Here is a 21741-nt window from a genome sequence, read left to right on the forward strand (position 1 = left end):
GTTCTAGAGAACAACATCGTGTCTGAGATTATTGATTCAACATCTCTGCGGAGATGTGAAACATGTTCGTGGTAATGTGTCCTGTACTGCGCAAAACCATAGATCACATGCAGATGCGGACAACACTGAGTCCGATTTGAGTGCAGCTGACTCCTCAGTCATTCATTCAGCCTTCAGCACACGCCTTCCAGTTTCCCATGTAACCTGGTGCTTTAACACCAGTATGGAAAACATGTCAGTGGAGAATAGCTGTACATTGAAGAGACATGTTATACTACATACCATGAGCAGCTTTTTGCTGTTATTGATTTTTGTTGTTGTGTGACTGGCAAAAGCCTAAAACACAGCTGAAGACAAACATTTAAAAATTACCTACCTACCGACTTGGTGTGTGTAGGTGAATGTGTTTATTAGGAGTGAGCTGTCACTTCAAACTTCTCTCCAGAAACTAGGCTGTGCATGAACAGTTCCTTAATCAGTGATTGCTGCTGTCTTCACAACACACCCTGGATTGGGATAAGCTGACATGTGCAGCTTCTGAGCTGAAACTTAGTAGGTTCAATTCCGCACAGCTCAGAACATTCAAACTGACAAGTGCTGCCATCTTCTTTTTGGCACATGGCACGGTTTCTTGCTTGCTTCCTTGTACGTTGATTTGTTTCCCCTCTGTGTGTATACTCATTTAATCAGACACAAGAAAAACACAAGACAAAAACAACTGTTTCAGACTTTGAGAATAGGATATACTTGAAATGACTCGGTTGCAGCCAGGTCTTTATAGATGCCTAAAAATGCAGGTTTTTTGAAAATGTTATATGGGATTTTTACCCAACAAGCACAAAGCTTTATGTATGGCTAAGTACGTTCAAATTCTCTTTAAATCCTGTCTTGGAAACCGAGAGCCCAGAAACTGGAACAGCTGCAAGCAGAATTGGAATATCGTGCTCCATAAATCTGCTCACTTGACTGAGCTGCTTGTGCCTACATGACTGGATTCTGACATCTATCTTTCTTACTGCAGCAAGCCTCCAGTGTGGTGACTGAAATAATTACCGGCCAAAGCATAAAACTGTAATGTCTGTATTGTAAATCTATGCAATACACCCTGATCTAAAGCACCCTGTGAACCCAGTCATTTTTGTGAATGATGGCAATTTTCAGTTTTACTCTGTGTACAGTGAGCAACATCATCAGGGCAACAGCGCTCTGCAGTTTGCTGTACCTTTCCAGGCAGGCAGTCATGTCTGTGGCTCAGGCTCAGTACTCTGTTGTGAGCCATCCAGCCTCTGGATATCAAATGCACTGAACCACTAAATGATACAAGTCCCCTGTGATGATGCCTATGTGTGTTTTTTTTTTTTTTTTTTTGGTGGCGATTACTGATACTGCTCTGGGCCTGATTAATATTTCAGTGAGCCGTGAAGATATAGGGGCTTACAGAAAGCTAAGGGGGGGAGATATGAGCAGGAAAGGTCTGATAGCACAACTCAGATCTGTCGCTGTCGCAACAACACCACCCCATCACAACCATTTACATGCATGGGCAAAGGGTGAGTGGCTCATTATGAGTACAATGCAATGCATTGCATGAAAGCCTCAACTAGGCTTTGATCTTTAATGGATAGAAGATTTATGTTTGACTTAAAACTAGTCAGAGACTTTGATCATATTCCAAAAACAATAGGGGAATCAGTGTTCGGTAAGCTGTAGTCAAATGCAGTTATTTTTGAAAATGTCTGCATGATTACGGTATCAATGTCTGACATGTTGTAGAGATTTTTCATCTTCTTTTATTCTTAGTCTTGTAGCAAAATTTAATATAGGATCTTATGCGAATCTTTTTAACTAGCCAAAATTCATCCTAACTTCAACAACTGCTACAATTTCTAATATAAACTGGCAGCATGCTTATTAAAAAGTATTAATACAGATTTTAATGCCTCAAAAAAAAGGACATTTAAACAGTTGGAACACATTCCAAACATAAAAAAACTACTCGGTTGTTTATGCATTAATCAAACAGGATAATAAAGGCCTTTTAAAGCTAATAGCATCACTATCATAGCAGCAGGGTGCATTCTCAATTGAGCACTCAGTAAGACCCAAAAGGCCAGTGCAAAAATAAAAGGACCCATTAAGAGGAGTTCAGCTTTGATTTATTGTTTAATACAGGATTTGAATCATCTTCATTATTTGAGAAGCAGATAAGAACTGATTATTATACACTCACTTGCCACGTTATTAGGTAGACCTGTACAATCTAATCCAATCCAGTACAGGAGCTCTACTTTTATTTTGCTTTTACAATGTTATAATTTCTCAGTTTTTAAGTTGGAACTGTCAGACAGGTGATAATTCCACCCTCTGTATATTATAGAGGACATAGTTGGTGGTGGAGTTGGACTGGAGCGCATTATAAGAAGAGGCGGTTCTAATTTTTTTGGCCACCTAATTCATTAGAGTGTATACTGTAAGTTGAAAAATGTGTTCTTGTGGTGTAAATTTGATACTTGAAGAATAGCAAACATGAGAACTGCAATCATTAATGCAGACTGTATTTTAGTAAAATGGTTCTATTTTGGTAGTGAAAGCAGAGGTGAAGATCCTAATGAGATCTTCAGGGAGAAAGATGAGATTTTATTTATTTTTTTTTGTCCTTTCGGCTTATCCTGTAAATGTGAATAAATTATTAATGTATCAGAGCAACCAGTTTTTATAAATATTGTGACAACTCTAGAATCATATTGTTGTCAGCAGTATAATGGTTAATAAGCCAGTAACAATGACTGCTGAGGGGACTGTGTGTGCAACACTCAAATCTACTGCTCTTGCATCAGTGCAGTGGATGTAAAAAGAAAGTGGAAAAGAGTAAAAAGGGAATTGGAATTTTGTTTTTTAGGGATTTGATTGATTTAAATATGACATGACCAAATTTGGCTGCAATATTTCATATGTCCTGACTTTGTGATGACTACGTTGAGAATAAAATCAGTTCTAGTTGATACGATCTCAATGGCTGACATTTTGACAAGTTGTGTCTGAGCTATGAAGGATGCTGTGGGATGTAACACCAGCAGCACTTCCAGTAGTGGAGGAGAGGCTCATTTTTAATGTGCTTCGCTGTTTACTGAAAAGTGCTAATGAAATGCCTCGGTTTATGGATGATGCAACATCAGTGCTGCTCAGCACATCTAGCAAATATACCTCAAGTAGCCCAAGGAAGAACTGAACACACAGTTCGGATTAGTTTTGATGAACTTTCTAGAGAAAAAAAAAAATTATGGAAAAATGTTTCATCTCCTATTGATTAAACGTCCTACTGAAGGAAACATGCAAATAATTATTTCCAGACAGGTGTGATTTGTTGCAGCATAATTGTAGGCTTTGTGTTGTTTTGTTTTGTTTTGTTTTTGTGGCCTGTGCAATCTTCATTTATTGGCATAGTTTACATGATGACAAAGATTCATTTTGGGGCCTTTTTGTGCTACAGTTTGCGTGTACCTTCTTTCTACAGTGTCTTTGTCTCTCCAGTGGTAATATTGATTTGGCTGAGGTCCCTCTGGTCCCTGGGAAATTTTTTTGTTGTATAGTAACCACCACAGTGCAGAAAACATCCCCACCTCCTCTGAAGTGGGAAGGATGAAGATCTGAGGAGAGCTCTCAAGGCCTGTGGTTATCCTAAGTGGACCTTGAAAGATGGTTTCCAGATCACAGACACAAACACAGAAATCTCTAATGTGAAAAAACCCAAACTGTTTGTCTTATTAAATTTCTGTTAATGTAAATAATAGGATTCCATTTAGAAAAAGTTTTTAAGGCTTTCAAGTGTGTCTCAATGTGCAGCTTCACTGCGCCCTGGAATTGACCCTACAAGTCTCTGGAAGTCTTCAGGAGGAACGGCATAATTCCAAGACATATTAGTCTATTTGGGTTTTTTAATGATGATGAGAGTGCTGCCTGACAAGTCAGTCCATAATCTCCCAATGGAGCCGGTGACTGTGAAGGCCACAGCATATGAAAATGATTCACGTCATTTTAAGACTCATCAAACCGTGTTCATTTTTTTTTTCTTTAATTCATCAATGTTGTAGTTCAAATGGGTGTGAAACAATTAAAACTGGTAGTGTAGTGTAAAACATATTTTCATCCTAATTATTTCTAGATTCAAATCTGCTCTTACCCAAATTATTGCATTTGCTGCACCTCATTCATATTTTATCAACCTAAACATAACAAAAGATAAGCTGCCACACATCTAAGGGTGTTTATAGCGTTTTTGCAGTGAACGAACATTTAATGGGCCAGTTCTGCTGCATGTGCTTTTCTCTCCTGGGTTTTCAACATGAGTATTGATTTTAACGCGTAAATCCAAACTAGCTTTATAACTCTGTTAGCTGGGCAGATCCACAATTGTAAAGAAGTGATCAATACACACCTAAAACAGTAATCATCTTCTATTGAACCGTATTGTTTGACCTACATGAGCTCTGTGTTTTGCATATCGATGAAAAGTTGCATGTGCACTTGTTTGTACCCAGGCGAATCTTCACATTTAGGAATCATTTAAACGAACAGACACAATCTGTTATTGCTTGTTTCAGCAGGACCTTGCTCACATAAGCTCTTTAGTGAGAAGATATATTCAGTATTTAACGTGCACAAAGGAAGAAATCACATTTTATAAAATGACCTTTTAGTAAATCAAAACACAGCTGTCTACACTTCTTTTTTTGCTTCCTTAAATCACATATTAACACATACTGTCCCTGTCATTGATTTTTTTCCGCACCTATCACCACTGAGGAAAGGACATAATGTGCTGGAGAACTGCAATTTACAGGTAATGATTTCAGTGATCATCATTTGTTTGGCCCTGTGTTTCTACATTGGGGAATATCTTGTGTTGCATAATTAGGACTGCAATAACACATTAAGTACTTGGAAACCACTTACAAAACACCTGCAGGAGCAGCCTTTTGTCCTTAGGCTCTTATGTAAAGTAGTAAAACACTTTAGCTCTGCACACTGTAAGTCAGGTCTTTTTTCTGTGCAGCAAAGTGATACGCTTGATATGCTTTGTTTGCAAAGGACTGTTGTTTTATAGCTTTCTTACTGCTCCCTATATACAACAGAGTGTTAGATTAAGAGCGTTGTAATATCTTATTTTGACATGATATTGGTGATTGATGCTATCTTGAAGCATCTCGCTTGCACCGTGACCTTCAACACATTAGGGTTAAACTGACACTAATGTTAACCACTCTCCACAGGGCTGATAACATTACCCAGTATAGAGTCAGGACTGAGACAATGAGAAAGAAATTTGATTATTTTGATCTGAATTCTCCCTCGGGTTCAAAGGTTTAAAGGTTGTTACTAAGTGTACACCTTTTGCAATACCAACCTCACACCAAGCCTCCAGGGCAACATCTTAGTGACATTCAGTGAGAGCGTTTGGTTTGAAAGGGAACCTTAATCCTGGAGTTAAACATCACATTCTATTATTACATTAAATATTATCGTATTTGCAGCAAAGACATAAGCTCAAACATAATAATCTCTACAAATGTACAGTATATTATACTTAACATATCGTCACCTTCTTAAAATAATGGCCTATGTCCTTTTTTCTTGACAAAAGTGATTATTTTTCCTAAGTTAGCTCTTTCTCTAAATTTGGCTTAGTTTTTTTTTATATGATTTAGGACATTATTTATTAGAAATCTTTCATTACATTTGGTAAAGAAATGGAAGGAGGGTTTCCTTTCACGGTAGAAACCCAAATAAAGAGATTAGAAGTTTGTTAATTTATAGTTTAAAAAAGCTATACTTCACTATAAACTACCATAGACTATCTATGGTGCCGTATACGCTACATATGCACATGAAAGAGATTTTACTAGAAATGTGGTCATTTGATAAATTACTTTACCAAATTGTTTTACTGATTATTAAAAACAATTGTTTACTAGTGACTTCACATGCCCTTTAAAATTAGGACAAACAAAGTGTTTTTTAAGAATTAGTGGCTGGAGTTAGAGACACTTATGGTAAATAACTTCAAATTTCAGCCACTTGAAAAAATAAACACCAATGCAGACAGCCTGAATGCATACGTTATCAAAAATGACCTTGCTTCTCTAAGACTGTTCTACTTATTTAAATGAATGTTCTGCTTGTTTGCAAGTTTTCCCTGAATAAGTTGAGTTTAGTCAAACAGAAATTGGAACATATACCAATTCACTTTGGCTTTCCCATCTCCACTGTCATCTATGGTGTCTTTCAACTTCTGATTGAACACAACTGCTGCAGGTGATTGGCGGTGGGTAAGGTAGGGATAGTTGGAAAACAAGCAGGCTTCTTGAGGACCATGATTGAGATGATCTGACAACCAAAGCATACAGACACTCACATATTAACTTGCAGGTTCAAGTTAGGTTAAAAAAAATCCTCTGTTCTGTCAAATGTTTACAGGGTCATTTAAGTTCTGTGCTCCCACAAATACTGTGAAATATATGTTTTTTCTGGTGTATCCACAGACATTCAAATGCTTCACTTTCTGATGAAGTTACTTGCTGAGTCGGACCACTCAAAATGGATCAGCGCCATTACAATTATTAAACAAAGGAGCAAGTACACATGTACTGTTGGTGGTGCAAATTGATTGTTAAACATTCAGTGCACATAAGTGAGCTCAGTGGTTTCTCAGTGTTCCTTTACAATCAATCAAATCACAACATAATGTGATAACCCTGAAATAAATAACAAAAATTAGATGTGCGAAATTATTTAAATGCTAATTTTCATTACAAGAGGTGTGATGAACATCCAGAGGAAACATTTCTTGTTTAAACTTGCACTGAACCTGCCTCAACACAAAGACATTCTGGTGTCAAGATTAATGGTCATTTGAGGGAACTCTGACTTCACATTTAAGGAGATTGGTGCTGACACTTGTTTGTTTTGAAAAGGTCTGAGTTCTCAGATGGAGACAAGTATTAGCCATTCAACCATTAATCGGATTTTGCTCAGCTGGAGGAGAAACACTTACATGTGTTTTGATGTGAAACTTGGCAAAGTAAGTGTGGGCTGTCTGGAGGAAGACATGGATGAGAAATGAGAGCATGAGATTAAAATAACATTAAAGCAGTGAAAGGGTAACAGCACAATAACCCTCCTGCTGGGACAACAAAATATATAAAATATATATACACATGCAAAACAGTTGCTCATTTTTATTGTAAAATTTGAAGCAGCATCCTAATATGCGTTCAGCAAGTTGTGAAAGATGCAGCACTAAATATTTGATACAAGAATGGAAAAATCCATAAGGCGACTGTACATCGTGCAGCCACAGCACCATGTTTTGTCAAATAGAGCTTCTAAGAAGAGCTGGAGTCTTTTACTACTCATTTCCCTCAGGCTCTGCAGAGAGACAATGGCTTACTGCACGAACAGATACTTTATGTGCTGTGACATCTGCTGACTGAATGTTCTTTGCGTCTTTTAACCCATGTGTTTATGTCGATGCATCCTACCTTTTCCTGTCCGAATTTGTCAGAATTTCTTCACGCTACCTCTTCACTGATTATAAAAATGAGCCTTAGTTATACTACAGTAACCTAAAGTGCAAATGTGAACTGGCAGCATCACTGAGACTGTCATACTTTAAATAAAGAATCGTCGGACAGCACAGGTTGATAGGAGTTTGGTGAAATGCTGCTGTTCCTGAGAGGGAATCACTGAGAAGAACCAGGGACACATTAGGTTTTCTATATACACTGTCACTTGTAACTAATGAAGACACACACATCTTTGTTTCAATGTGCTGAGAAAAAAAACCAAAACATCACTTTTTACACAGTCCCGCTCAAAACTGGCTGTTTCTAAACTTAAAACAAGAAAAATTAACCTGCAAGGTAATAAGTCACAAAGATAAAGCAGCATTATATACTAAAATGTCACAGGAGTTAATGATGTGTAAGATCCCAGCCAATGACATTAAAGTTTGGAATCCTTTGGAATATAAATTACTTCCCCAAGTGACGAGCCTGACTGCACTTTGCAAATAAACCAGTGCAAAGTACACGAAGAATATCTCTGTGTACAAAGTAATACAAAGCAATAAAATGCGAGAGCACTGCAAAAGCACCGTGATGCTAGAAAATATAGTGTATTTTGTATTTCGGTAATTAGATGCTCAGCTACATCGGCCTTGACACGTGTCACCATCACACATCCAGATCATGTCACATTCTTTACCCCCTCTAAGTGAGTGAAGTAAGCTTTGAGGGCATAAATCCATTTATCTAACAATCTTTGAAATTTTCTCCTGTCACCTGACTGTTAGTTTGAGGTACGCACTAAATGCTCGCTATGATCAAACAAAACATCAAGCTGCAACTGTCAGTGTCCTCAGTAAGCACTTGCTTTATTTTTTTCCGCTTCATTCACTGGCATGTATTGAGTAAATTAAAGAAGTAGGCTGCCTGTTCTTGCGTAGAATAAATCTTCTGATCATCTAACCCGGCTTCTTTGAAATATAATCTCTTTATTGCGTTCTAATTTCCCTTGTGACATCTTTAGTGACGATAAAATTTATATAATAAAATAACAATATACTGTGCCTTGAGTTAAAATTGAGGCCCTCCCAGTTAAAGTTTCACAGCACAAAATATAGTAAGTAATGATCAACGGAGAAGCGTATCTAACTGAGTAGAGAGATAAGCTGCGTTCTGTTATAAAGTGAAAGCTGTAAATGTGATAACAAGGAAGGAAATGCAGGTCAAACAACAATGTCATCACTGTGTTTTCAGTAAAGCACCTTCACACCTCATTTCGTAAACCTGGAATCCTCTTCCCACTGAAGATAAAATGATTCTGTTGTCCTCCTTTGACTCTACAGCATACAGGCTGCTTGTGTGTATGAGTGCTGCTTCATTAGTTTTCAATTAACACTTTGTTAGAAGAGCTAATTTGTATCCTATGGTAGAGCTGCAATGGATTTAAGGCATGAAAGCACTGGACTCGACAATCTTGCATTTGATGTAAGTAAAATGACTTGTTTATGTAAATTTTGCCTCATGCAGTCATCTTTCTTTTCTTTCTAAGCTCCATTGCCAAAACTTACATTCGACATAGAGTTAAATAGTGAGCATAACACTACGCAGAGTTTTGATTAATCTTGCTATACCGTGAGTAAAGGTTGGGACAAGTGGGAGTAATTTGTTTTACTTTTTACTTTTACAGAAAATTATTTTCTTCTATGAATACATTTGTAATTTATAATATTCTGTTGTATAGCTATGCATATTAGCAACCAATAGATAATTGCTCAAGTGGCTTAAAAGCTTATCAACTGTTTCTCTCGATCTGAAATATCAGTTTAAATATGCTTAAAAGTGTTTTCTATGTATTTAGGACCTTTATGTTTTTATATGGTGCTGCAGATGAATGAACAGATCAATAATCAATCCAGAGGAAAAGCAGACAAGTTATGCAGGAGCAGCTGTGTTGCCGAGGATGACGGAAGTAAACCAGCTTATTGCGTGACGGATGTCCCCCCTTGGTACCTTTGTGCTTTCCTGGCTATACAGGTGGGTGCAACCCAGCAAGGGTCAGTTGATTTTAGCTGCCCGCAACTGTTGTTTTGGTGGTTAGAGAAGAGAGAAAGATGGGGTAGGATCCACACTGAGTCTTGACAATTCTGGAGGCGAAGCAGAGAAAGAAAATGGCTAGAAACATTCTGGTGGTTACAGAGGTGATGAGAAGGAGGTGGGTTGTGTAACAGTAGGTCATAAAAGCAGCTTTGACAAAATTGCAAAAAACCAAAAACAAAACAGCAACCTGTTTGCAACTGGTTTGCTTGAGAGACACAGACAGAAAGATCCTTACTGAGATATGATGAGACTCGTATTATGAATGGAGGGATGTGACAGCATGGGGACATGGAAGTGATGGAGAGAATTATCACACAGTGTACATAGCTTTAAAGGTCACTTTTATATAATTCAAGTTAAAAACATACAAATAGACAAACAAAAAAGTCAGTAACCCACAAAGGAACAGAGTGTTGGGGGAGGGATCTTTTTAATCAAAACTTTTCTCAAAGCATAATTTCTTGTGGTCTCATCAATAGAAATAAATGTATGTCACTGTTCTTCCACTTTGCAGCATTACCTGACAGCATTTGGTGCACTCATCACCATCCCTCTCATACTCTCTGAGGGCTTGTGTCTGCAGCACGACAGCTTGACCCAGAGTCGCCTTATTAACACCATTTTCTTCGTCTCTGGCCTGTGCACCCTGCTGCAGGTCACCTTCGGTGTTAGGTCAGTATGTTGCTGCTGACTCATTCCACCACTCACTCGTCTTAAGGTGAGGCTGTTGAAGTGACCTGCTTATATAATCTGCTGCTAAATCATTTATCTGCGCAGTCAAATACATTCCCATAAGATTCAGCTGTACTTTGGTTTTAGTGCCAATTCTGAATTGTTTGCAGAGTAACATGCTAAGCTGAGTTGGTGACCATTTATACAAGTGTAGCATATCTGCTAAACATCAGCATGCCAACATGCTCATTATTATCATTTGAACATGTGGGCAGTGGCATTTGGTTCAAAGCACTGCCTGACTTAATTGTAAATGAAAACGAGAATCCTAAATGTTCATCAGATGTGGGCCTCCCAGTTCACACTGTGCATTTTTCACTCTGATGCAGCAGAAGACATTTGACATTCTTTAAACATTGTTTTCAATTTTCAGCTTGCTTTCTATGGCTTTAATTTACATTAATGCTTTCATTAATTAGAAAAATATTTATCTGCTTCTAGCTGAAAAACTCCTCCAGATGACATCACCCTAAGAAGTTTTTCATCATTAGGAGTTCAGATGATGTCATCTCAGGAAGCTCTGGAAAAGCAGGCTGACCATGATTACAAACTCAATAGTGTGAGCAATGAGATTACATGATCTGAACTGAAGGTTCCTCCAAGTGATGTCATCTGGAGGCATTTTTCATCATATTTTGATTTGGGGAACTCAAAGATTGTACTCGTACTACTCTAACTGGAACCAAAAGAAACAAGTTCAAAATCAGTGAAGGCGTCCTTTAACTGCATGGTTTGACCTGGATTTCTCATTTTTTCTGTTTCTGTTTTTAGGCTTCCCATCCTACAAGGGGGAACATTTGCCCTTGTGACACCTGCTATGGCCATGTTGTCCATGCCAGAATGGAAGTGCCCAGCTTGGACCCAGAACGCCAGTTTGGTCAACACCTCCTCACCTCTTTTTATTGACGTGTGGCAGACGCGCATGAGAACAGTGAGTACATTTTTTTTTAAAAACTGCGCACAGTACTGGATAAAAAGGAACCAACTACAATGTAGAACAGCACTTCTGCAGAGCTTGTGAATAATACAGTCAACTCTTGTGGTTTTCACCACTGAAAGTGACCAATCATGTTTGCTGATACAGTTTATCCCTCATCTCAGTGATGACATCAATGCTAATGATCCAATTATGTTTCTGTTCATAGTTGCAGGGCTCAATCATGGTGGCCTCCCTTCTCCAGATACTTGTTGGATTTTCTGGCCTCATCGGCTTCCTCATGCGCTTCATTGGTCCCTTGACAATTGCCCCTACTATCTCTCTCATAGGGCTGTCGCTGTACGACTCTGCTGGAGTCAAGGCTGGCAGCCACTGGGGCATCTCTGCTATGTACGTAACTGCTGTTTTTATTGTGTGAACATGTACTGTAGCAATGGGCTGCACTTTTGGCCCTGACCTCCTTTTGTTGGCACTCAAAGTTATTACATTAAAAACTAAATTCTTGTGGATAATGTCTGTACTTAGGGTCTATGAAGACACAGTGTCATGATAAGTCACCTTCTAACAAGATGTCACTTTCTAATTTGCACATCATCTTGTTAATGGCAGTTTATCTCATACATGCAGGACTGCAGTGCTGATCATGCTGTTCTCCCAGTACCTCCGCCACATACCAGTCCCTGTTCCAGCATACAGCAAAGCCAAGAAACTGCACTTCTCAAAGTTCTTTATTTTCCAGATAATGCCTGTATGTCTTCTGAAAAGTTATTACTCATAGTGATCTATTACTCACAGATACTGTGAGATTTGTTGATTGTGACTTGGTAAAAATGTTTGTGTTAGGTTGTATTATCCTGTTTTAATCTTCAATTTATAGTCTATATTGTGTCATATTTTACAGTGATTAGTGACATTGATACTAATATTAGGTATTGATTAGATTCTGCTGGGGATTGCCGTCTCATGGTTAGTCTGCTACCTTCTCACCATCTGTGATGTCCTACCATCTGATCCAGCTCAATATGGCCACCTGGCCCGTACTGATGTAAAGGGAAATGTTTTAGAAGAAGCCTCCTGGTTCACGTTTCCCTATCCTGGTAAGCTCAGAAGAAAACAAAACGCTGCTGAAAGATGGGGATTTTTCAGTAATCACTAATTTGACTCCTCATGCAGGCCAGTGGGGGATGCCAACTGTGAACCTGGCAGGTGTGATTGGCATTCTGGCTGGAATAATATGCTCTATGGCAGAGTCTGTAGGCGACTACCATGCATGCGCCAGGCTGTCAGGGGCACCTAATCCCCCTAAACATGCCATCAACAGGGGTATCGGTGTGGAAGGACTTGGCTCTTTGTTGGCAGGGGCCTTTGGCACAGGCAATGGCACTACCTCCTTTAGTGAGAATGTGGCAGCCATTGGCATTACCAAGGTAAAATGGATAAAACAACATTGGCCGCAAAAAATGTCCCAAAGATTAGCATTCAGAAGAAGCAAATATTCAAAACTATTTAAAATTCTTATTTTACTCATATTTCAAATGTCTTTTACAACATAGCTTTTGCTCAACAGGTGGGTAGTCGAAAAGTGATTCTCTTAAGTGGAGTTTTCATGATCTTGATAGGGACACTGGGTAAAATTGGAGCCATTTTCACAACCATCCCAGCCCCTGTGATTGGAGGAATGTTCCTGGTCATGTTTGCAGTTATAACCGCCACTGGAATCTCTAATCTACAGGTAACCAAAAGCGTAAAATGACTTTTCATTTGTTTGCAATTGCTATTGGACTTAGAGTTGTTTTATGCAGACACGTCTTATTTTCAGTCCACAGACATGAATTCCTCCAGGAACATCTTTGTTTTTGGTTTTTCAATTTTTTCTGCACTCGTCATTCCAAACTGGATCATGAAGAATCCTAATGCCTTAGCAACAGGTATAACTGACATGAGCTTAGCTCGTTCCTATTAGCTGACAAGAAACTGTCTTCATTAGAATAAAAACAGAACCAGGGTTTTTATTAATAATTTACCTTGATTAGAAAAGCTGGTCATGTATATCACACTCATATCGTTTTCTACTATCTTTGCTGTGTGACTCAGGTGTAAAAGAAGTGGACCAAGTGTTGCACATATTGTTGACCACCCACATGTTTATAGGAGGGGTCCTTGGCTTTTTCCTTGATAACACAATTCCTGGTGAGCTGAAGCTGCAGTCAAATTGCATATACAGTATAATGCATAGCAAACCTGTGGCCATTGAATGGATTTTGTTTCTGTTATACTGTTTCTCTATAATCCTTACTGAAGCTTTTCTCTCATTAAGAGTGTAGTTTATTCATCTAACAGTTTATCTGAAAACATTCAGGAACCAAACGTGAGCGAGGCCTCTTATCCTTGGACAAAGCGGACCTAGAAGACTCAGGCAACACCTTTGGAACTGAAGACATATATGACCTCCCCTTTGGCATGAGTGCTTGTCTCTCATCCCGGTCTTGGGTTCGATACATCCCTTTCTGTCCATTGAAAGACAGCAGGTCTTTGTACAAGTCTAAGGACCATGAGGATATTTCACAGAGCCAGAAGAATAACCTTACCATAAAGGTCACTGATGAATCTTCTTTTTAGGATCCAAACTACTTAGCCCATAATAAAATAATGAGCATATAGCCTGAGCATTTAGCGTGGCCCTGATCTCTTCACTATCCATATTTGCTGCCTTTTTGTAAAGATTCAAACATATTCATTGCAGCATTTCTTCAGTTACTTTAATTATGAGCATAAACAGAATATTATTATTATTACAAAATACTCGATCTAAATAAATCACAGTAAGCTGATCAAGAGTGCGAACTGTAGCTCACTTTGCATCAACTCCAGTTAAAAGAGAAATAGTGAACGATCAAAGCGCTATGTTGCATCACTCTAAATTCTTCCAATAACTCACAACTGATCACACACCAGAGACAGAAAACTAGAATAATGCGCCCCTCGTTCTCCTCTTTGAAAGGAAATTAAATTTAGGCTGTGGATAAATTTATTATCACACAGCCCTATCTCCACACTGATCCAGGCAGCTGCTTAAGGATCCACAGCAACAACCCTGTAGCTGTTATTGTGTTTCCTCTTGCAAAAATAAACAGAGATAACACATCTCCACAATCTTTCTCGATGCCTTCATTTCTTTCTCTCTGTATTCATTTCCTCCATATAACCTCCTTTGACAAGCAGGTGGGATATGGTGTAATGGTTTAATCTGTGGTGCTATCAGTTTTCCCTGAGGCCCATTTTGAACACAGGTCACTGTTTGGCTGCAGTGTCTGTTGGGGCCCTTGGCAAACATTTATGTAACATAAAACCACTATGCTTAAGATATGGAAAATACAATAAAATACACACACCACACTGCACATGGCCCGATAACTTACAGTAGTACATCAGTGATTTATAGTACACTTGTCCAAATTTCTTTGCATCTAAATTGCATAACTTACATTCATAACGTGGCAGTTTTCATCAGTTTACCACAGAACAGATACTGTCTGAGTTAGCTGATTATTTGCAGCCTGCTAGCTATGCTAACAATTTTGACCTCTGCTAACTCAGTTACCCAAGTTAACTCATGTTAAGTGTCAAAGTAAAAGAAACAATGTGAAACCAATGAAAGTTCTGTTATTCAACTGTCTCTTCACCACAATTAAAGCAACACTAGCAGCATTTAGCTAATGCTACTTAGTTTATTATATATAATTAATATCTCCACTTATCACAATCTTCCTTTTTTTCCTGTTCTCTTCTTTCCACTTTCAGAATTTATCATTTTTTATTTTTTTGTCCTCACGGTTTATTCTGTGAGTTCAGGGTCACCAGAGCGGATCATTGTCCCATTGTTTTTTATGCCGAATGCCCTTCCTGACGCAACCCTCCCCAATTACTACCGGACTTGGACCGGCACTGCACAGTTGGGGATGACAATGGGCTGTTCGGGGTTCAGTGTCTTGCCTGGAGACATTTTGACATATAGCCAGGACCGGGATCAAGCCACTGACTCTGTGGCCGTGGACGACTGCCTTACCAACTGAGCCAGTGAACGTCGGGGGCCTCTTAGGGAGGTCTGCGACTGATACTGTCATTGCAAACTTTGCACATAGTCATAGTTTAACTTTTGTCAGCCCTCAGGGACCCCCTACCACCCTGGGAACCCCAAGCAGCTGCCTGCCTTTGTTTGGCTGCACACTAATGTTATTTTAGGAGGATACAATAGCATGAGGTTCTAAGTGTAATTTAGATATCTTTTCTTTGGAAATGTGTTTTTGTTGCTTGCTGAAAACACATTACAGAATATAAAATTTTGTAAGGTGGTGTTCTGGAAAAGGATTTGCATATATTACAGTAATGCACACTAGTGTTTTATGTAACACTGTGCTAGTGATCTGCATTTCAATGGGAAATGATAATGATAACTCAGCAACTTGCTGTTCACCACAGATGGTTTTAAATTTACCAGCATCCCACTTTCTCTGTCTTCAGCCTTGAGACATTTCTCATATATTTTCTTTTTAAAATCGACATTATAACATCTGCTCTCTCAGCTTTTAGGCATCTCATGAGATCTAATGAAAACCATGAAAGCCTTCAAATAAGTTTATCTTTTTGACATACATATTACTGCTAACGGGGCTTTGGAGAACAGGCTGAAAGTATGTTTGCATGAATGAATCATTCATGCAAACACTCTTTCAACACAGAGTAAATCACATACTTTTTTTTTTGTCTCTACGACTAGTCCTGTGAGATCAGGGTAGCCAAAGATCATTATTGTCCACATGTTGATTTGGCACAGTTTTTATGCCGGATGCCCTTCCTGACACAACCCTTCCCAATTTCTAGTGGGTTTGGACCGGCACTGCACAGCTGGGGATGGGCTGTTAGGGGGTTTAGTGTCTTGCCCAGAGACACTTTGACATGTTGCCGGGACCGGGGATCGAACCTACTAATTTCATATTCATAATATTTGAAGTGTAATTTGCATGGGTATGTAATGTGGCACTTCTACATTTCTTCCCTGCCCTTTAGGCTGGAATTCCAATATTAACAGCAGTTTTAAGTATTTAAATATAACAAGAAAAAAACGCTCTAGATTTGAACTCTAAGGTGGCTTTATTGATCACCTAAAGGCAACAATTTTATAGGCTCAAGGAGAACAAAAACCAAGAAAAAGTAAAAATATGCGAATAAGATGTTTCCAAGTTAATCGCATCATTCGGGAAACTAACTTGACATTTTTACAGCATGTTTACTCATCTGGTAATAGTGTTTTGTTCTGAGAATATACTATCTTGTAATGAACTCACAGAATGACATCTGATAATAACAGTGGTAGATTATCACAATATAAATCATCTTAAGCCTTCAGTTTTATTGGTGGACCATAAGCAACCGTCACAATTGTTTGTTCACCTCCTGAGCCCAGACGAACACATGTGCCCAGAGATATGGAATAATTCCAGACACCTGTAAAACTGAATCATGTTTGATGTGAGCAAAGAAGCATGGTTTTTAAATATCTAAACGTTTAGTAGTTTGATAATCTTAAATTACTGTTGTCCATCTTCTATTTTATTTGTGTCCCTGCGTCCATTGTTTCTGGTCTTTTTTATCACTATAGTATACTGTTATTCTTATAATCATTCATCAACGCCCCTTGCTTTAACTAACCATCTATATTTGAAGTCTGATCAATTGATTGCATTATAAAGTAGCATAGTTGAGTAATCATAGCTGCCACACTGTGGGTCCAACTGTATGGCCAACGTTATGGCTTTTACCTCACATGCCAGAGCTTTTTTAATGTAGAGAGAGGTGCTAAATGTTATTCATTATTTTTACAATGTATGTGCTTTATGAAATATTCAGAATTTTAAAAAAGAGAAATGATTGTATTTATTGGATCAGTAACACTGAGAACAATCACAACCCCAACTTATTTCACTAATGTAAACTATAATTCTACTAATTCGGCTCCAGCCTCAAAGATGTTTTGTTTCCTAATGAACCTGCTACAATGCCCGAAACATATACTGAAAAATGCACAAACACACATATAAATGACTGAGCTCTGATGGATGTAACTGCTTAAAGCAGTTTATAATGAGAGCACTGCTGGTTGCTGAGAATAACCTGAAATATTTATAATGCTGCAGTCTTTCTTCGCTCATCATGATTTCTCTCTGTTCTTTTACTCTTTCATGCAGCCCTCACATGCATCTCTCTCTCTCTCTCTCTCACACACACACACACAAACACAGGCAGACTCCAGATCAAACCAATTTTCATGACTGATCCACTGTTACAGACCACAGAGCAATCAGGGCCCACACAGGCATCTGATAGCAAGTTAGCGCTCTGCAATATCTGAGTTTCCCAGCGTTTCCCAGGTCAGATGGACAATTCTCTCCCACCTGGAGACCTGCCCCTGCCTCATCATAGTGGGGTCCCATTGGCGTTCATTAACAAAGCCATACAAGAAATGAAGACACCCTATTTTAAGGAGCAGCTCATCTTGAAATACAAACTCTAATCCACTTATTAGTTCTCCTAGCATCTGCCTTTACCCATAACAAAGGGGATTGTGTACTCCATAATTACTGGCCTATTGCATGTCAGAGATAACGGATTGCACAAGCTTTAGTCCTGACAGTGTATTTTCAGAGTAGGTGCTACAGATTTATACTGCAGTTTTCTCCTCCTCCGTGGCATAGTGCATATTGTTCATTTGAACACTAGAGGGCGCTACAGGCTAATCTTTGGCTCTCATATACAAACCCGATTCCAAAAAAGTTGGCACACTGTAAAAATTGTGAATAAAAAAGGAATGCAATAATTTACAAATCTCATAAACTTATATTTTATTTTGAATACAACATAGATGACATATCAAATGTTTAAACTGAGAAAATTTATCATTTTAAGGGAAACATAAGTTGATTTTAAATTTCACGGCATCAACTCATCTCAAAAAAGTTGGGACAAGGCCCTGTTTGCCACTGTGTTGCATCCCGTCTTCTTTTTATAACAGTCTTCAAACGTCTGGGGACTGAGGAGACAAGTTGCTCAAGTTTAGGAATAGGGATGTTGTCCCATTCTTGTCTAATACAGGCTTCTAATTGCTCAACTGTCTTAGATCTCCCTTTGCCCATGTTGTGATTTCCATTACAGTAGCATTCCTGTATGTGATGCAGTGCCATCTAAGGGCCCGAAGATTACAGGCATCCAATATGGTTTTCCGGCCTTGACCCTTCCAGATTCTCTGAATCTTTGGATGATATTATGCACTGTAGATGATGATAACTTCAAACTCTTTGCAATTTTTCTCTGAGAAACTTCTTTCTGATATTGCCCCACTATATTTCGCCGCAGCATTGGGGGAATTGGTGATACTCTGCCCATCTTGAATCCTGAGAGACACTGCCACTCTGAGATGCTCTTTTTTTACCCAGTCATGTTGCCAATTGACCTAATAAGGTGCAAATTCGTCCTCCAGCTGTTCCTTATATGCACATTTAACTTTTCCGGCCTCTTATTGCTACATGTCCGAACATGAAATCCAAAATGAGCCAATATTTGGCAAGACATTTCAAAATTTCTCACTTTCAACATTTGATATGTTATCTGTATTCTATTGTGAATAAAATATAAGTTTATGAGATTTGTAAATTATTCCTTTTTTATTCACAATTTGTACAGTGTGCCAACTTCTTTGGAATCAGGTTTGTAGTTCTTAAGACAGACCACTCATTTATGGCATTTACGGTAAAGTTAGACGTTTTCTCACAAAGCTAAATTTTGGGTCTAAGTGTAATATTGACTTTGTTTAAGCAGGTACTAATAAAAAAATACTTTTTCACTGTTACATTAAAACTTCTTATATAACTGTGCCACAAAATGCTTAAGTTGCGGAAGTCATAATAATAAGAAGAAAAAGCATTGCCAGAAAGACAATGCACTGTAAATGCTTCAGCCACATCAAAGGCAATTATGTAATGTCAATGATGGTTTTGATGACATCAAAGCAATAATTTTTAAATCTATAGAAATCTTAAAAGATATTTACAAAGCAATAAGTCATATAATAATAAACGAAATGTTGCTTCCTCATATGCTGGTTAGGCAAACTTCAAAGCCAGTTAGCCTTAAAACTTGAAAGGCAAATATGTGACATCATGAAGATGTCATTGGTGATGTACTCACTTTAAAGGTTAATTATGTGACGTCATCGACTGAACGCTAAAAACCGAACGTTTTAAAGTTTAATGGCGTTAGAAAAAGCATTTCTAAAAAGAAAATGCACTGTGAATGTTTTGGATTTTCCGAAAGGATTTTCCAAGCAAAGCTGAAAAAAGCTGAACTGCTTTTAAGCTTTTGGTGAAAGCTGAATTGAAGCTGAACTACTTAAAAATGGCTTTTGCTAAAATATCTGAAACATTTGCTATATAAATGTAAGAAAATAAAAGTAGACTATAAGTAGAATTGAAGGTTAACTCTTTTGCCTCGAGAAGATGTAACATGAAATAGCGGCATTAAAATCCTGGAAACTGTAGAAATGTAATAGCTAAGTGCAAAGTTTAAGTCAAACACCTCAAGAAAAGTAGACTTTATAAACTACTATGACCCTTTCAAAACATCAAGTTGAAATCTAGGTCAAAGTATGCAGAACCATTTACATCTCAATGTGTAGATTCTAACCAATGTCCAGTCAGCAAACCTGGACCTATTACTGCAGGTAAAACCACAAACTCATTTTCCCATTTAAATGCTAAGAAAATGTAAAAAGTATCAAAAGGGCTTTCATTTTTGAAAATGTGTTTCCTGTGTGTGTATGTCTGTGTGTGTGTCCATCTCCATTAAAACTGTGATAAAAGATATTGAAAAGTGGAATACAAGGCTGATAGCTGAAATTGATTTGCCGAAAGTTTGAGTGGTCTCTCTAGGCTAAAGTTTGCCCGACTATCGACTAGTTAAAGCTGAAAGAGGGCAAAGCTGAAGAGTAGCTGAAGAGTCTCTCCATTTAAATGAGACGAAATTGCTGAAAAACCTGAATAGTTTAAAAAGTATAAAAGACATTTAAAAAGCATTTTGCACACTTGTCCCTAATAAGCTGAACGTTTTGAAGTTTGAACAGTGTAAGTGTAAAGTAGTTATGTTCCAAAAAACGTACAGAACACGGAAATCAGAAGTAGCAGAAAAGATTAACACTATCACCTATGACCATAAGTCTGCCTGTGTCACAGTTTTAAACTAATATCTGCAGTATCTATATGGATATCAATATCTACACTCCTAGAACAAATGACACAACTTATTTGTGGCACATTGCTTTACACATATCGATGATGAATCCTGAATCAGATTGTGCTTACAAAGATTGTGCTTACACAGATGCCCTGGCTGTGTCAGACTGAGTGAGGTCAAGTAGCATTGCAGTCACACTAAATTTAAAATATTATCTGGTAAGAGACCTACACCTAAACTTATCTTACAGTATGAGATGCACTCGTCTTGGCTGTGTACGTGCATGCGTCATTGGAGTGCACTGTACTCAGAGTACCCAAGCAGACATATGAGATAAGCAGCTGGCCAAAGTATGTTTCAGCGGCTAATGCCCTGGCTGCCTTGCATACACCAGGTTTAACAAAAGCACCTCACTTTCAGATTTCTTTCCATTGTTTCTAAACCATTACCAAGACACTTAATCGCAAATCCTCCAGTGAAGCTGCTCAGTGGTCACATGTCAGACTGGTTTTACTGGGCTTCCTCCAGGTGTACAAACAACGTAAGTTTCCCGTGAGAATAAGGCGTAAGATGGAGGTGGTAAATCTGCCATTTAAACATCTAAACTCTTAAGTGCATGTAAGCTTGGAAAGATATTTGAGCTGATAGGCCAAGTGGATTCCTGTCTGTCCCAGCCAGCAGCCAAATGGTGAAATGTGATCATAAGTTCTTTGGCCACCTATGTCGAACAGCTGAGCCAGATGATCACATTTCAACTGTGCAAGAGGGGTCTTTCGTGGAACGGTCTTTCTAGGCAATCTATTCGTGTACGTGAGTGTGTTAAGGAGTTCCATTCAGCAGGTTAGGATACAGTGTTCATGACGTCAGTGAGACCCCCCCCCCCCCCCAACACACACACACACACACACACACACACAAACATTCCCCACCCAAACCATCCTGCCGTATCGTCAAAAACAGATCATATTTTAACTACATGTGCAGTTGATTGATTTATCGACGTTTGCTAAGTGTATGTTTGCCCTTGTTGAGCCCTTGTTCTCGTGTAGGGACGTTTGCGATAAAATAACCACCTCCTTCCTCCGCTAAATTTGTCCGTGGACAGTGTGGCACAGTCTTTAATAAACATGC

At 38.5% G+C, this 21741-nt stretch overlaps 1 protein-coding gene across 2 annotated transcripts; it reads left to right on the forward strand.

Annotated features, from left to right (window-relative positions):
- Positions 1–8796: 8796 nt before the first annotated feature.
- Positions 8797–14481, forward strand: LOC137103007 (solute carrier family 23 member 1-like). Of its 2 annotated transcripts, none has more exons than XM_067482989.1 (12): positions 8797–9047; positions 9421–9596; positions 10174–10331; positions 11163–11322; positions 11537–11718; positions 11956–12076; positions 12269–12425; positions 12502–12755; positions 12896–13060; positions 13148–13256; positions 13423–13518; positions 13688–14481. In XM_067482989.1, exons 2-12 carry the CDS (start codon positions 9438–9440, stop codon positions 13945–13947), a joined length of 1821 nt encoding a protein of 606 aa, XP_067339090.1. In that variant the 5' UTR covers positions 8797–9047; positions 9421–9437; the 3' UTR covers positions 13948–14481. The 2 variants fall into 2 exon arrangements, with proteins under 2 accessions (XP_067339090.1, XP_067339089.1); XM_067482988.1 differs by having other exon boundaries at positions 9450–9596.
- The last annotated feature ends 7260 nt before the right edge of the window (positions 14482–21741 follow it).

Source organism: Channa argus, chromosome 17, assembly GCF_033026475.1.
Source record: "Channa argus isolate prfri chromosome 17, Channa argus male v1.0, whole genome shotgun sequence".
NCBI classification, from domain to species: domain Eukaryota; kingdom Metazoa; phylum Chordata; class Actinopteri; order Anabantiformes; family Channidae; genus Channa; species Channa argus.

Excerpts from the sequence above, each read along its gene's own strand:
- LOC137103007 (XM_067482988.1), top strand. The coding sequence starts at position 9,000 with ATGGATTTAAGGCATGAAAGCACTGGACTCGACAATCTTGCATTTGAT. Across the intron at positions 11,323-11,536 it reads GGCAGACGCGCATGAGAACA|TTGCAGGGCTCAATCATGGT; the intron begins GTGAGTACATTT and ends TTCTGTTCATAG. Across the intron at positions 13,061-13,147 it reads CTGGAATCTCTAATCTACAG|TCCACAGACATGAATTCCTC; the intron begins GTAACCAAAAGC and ends TCTTATTTTCAG.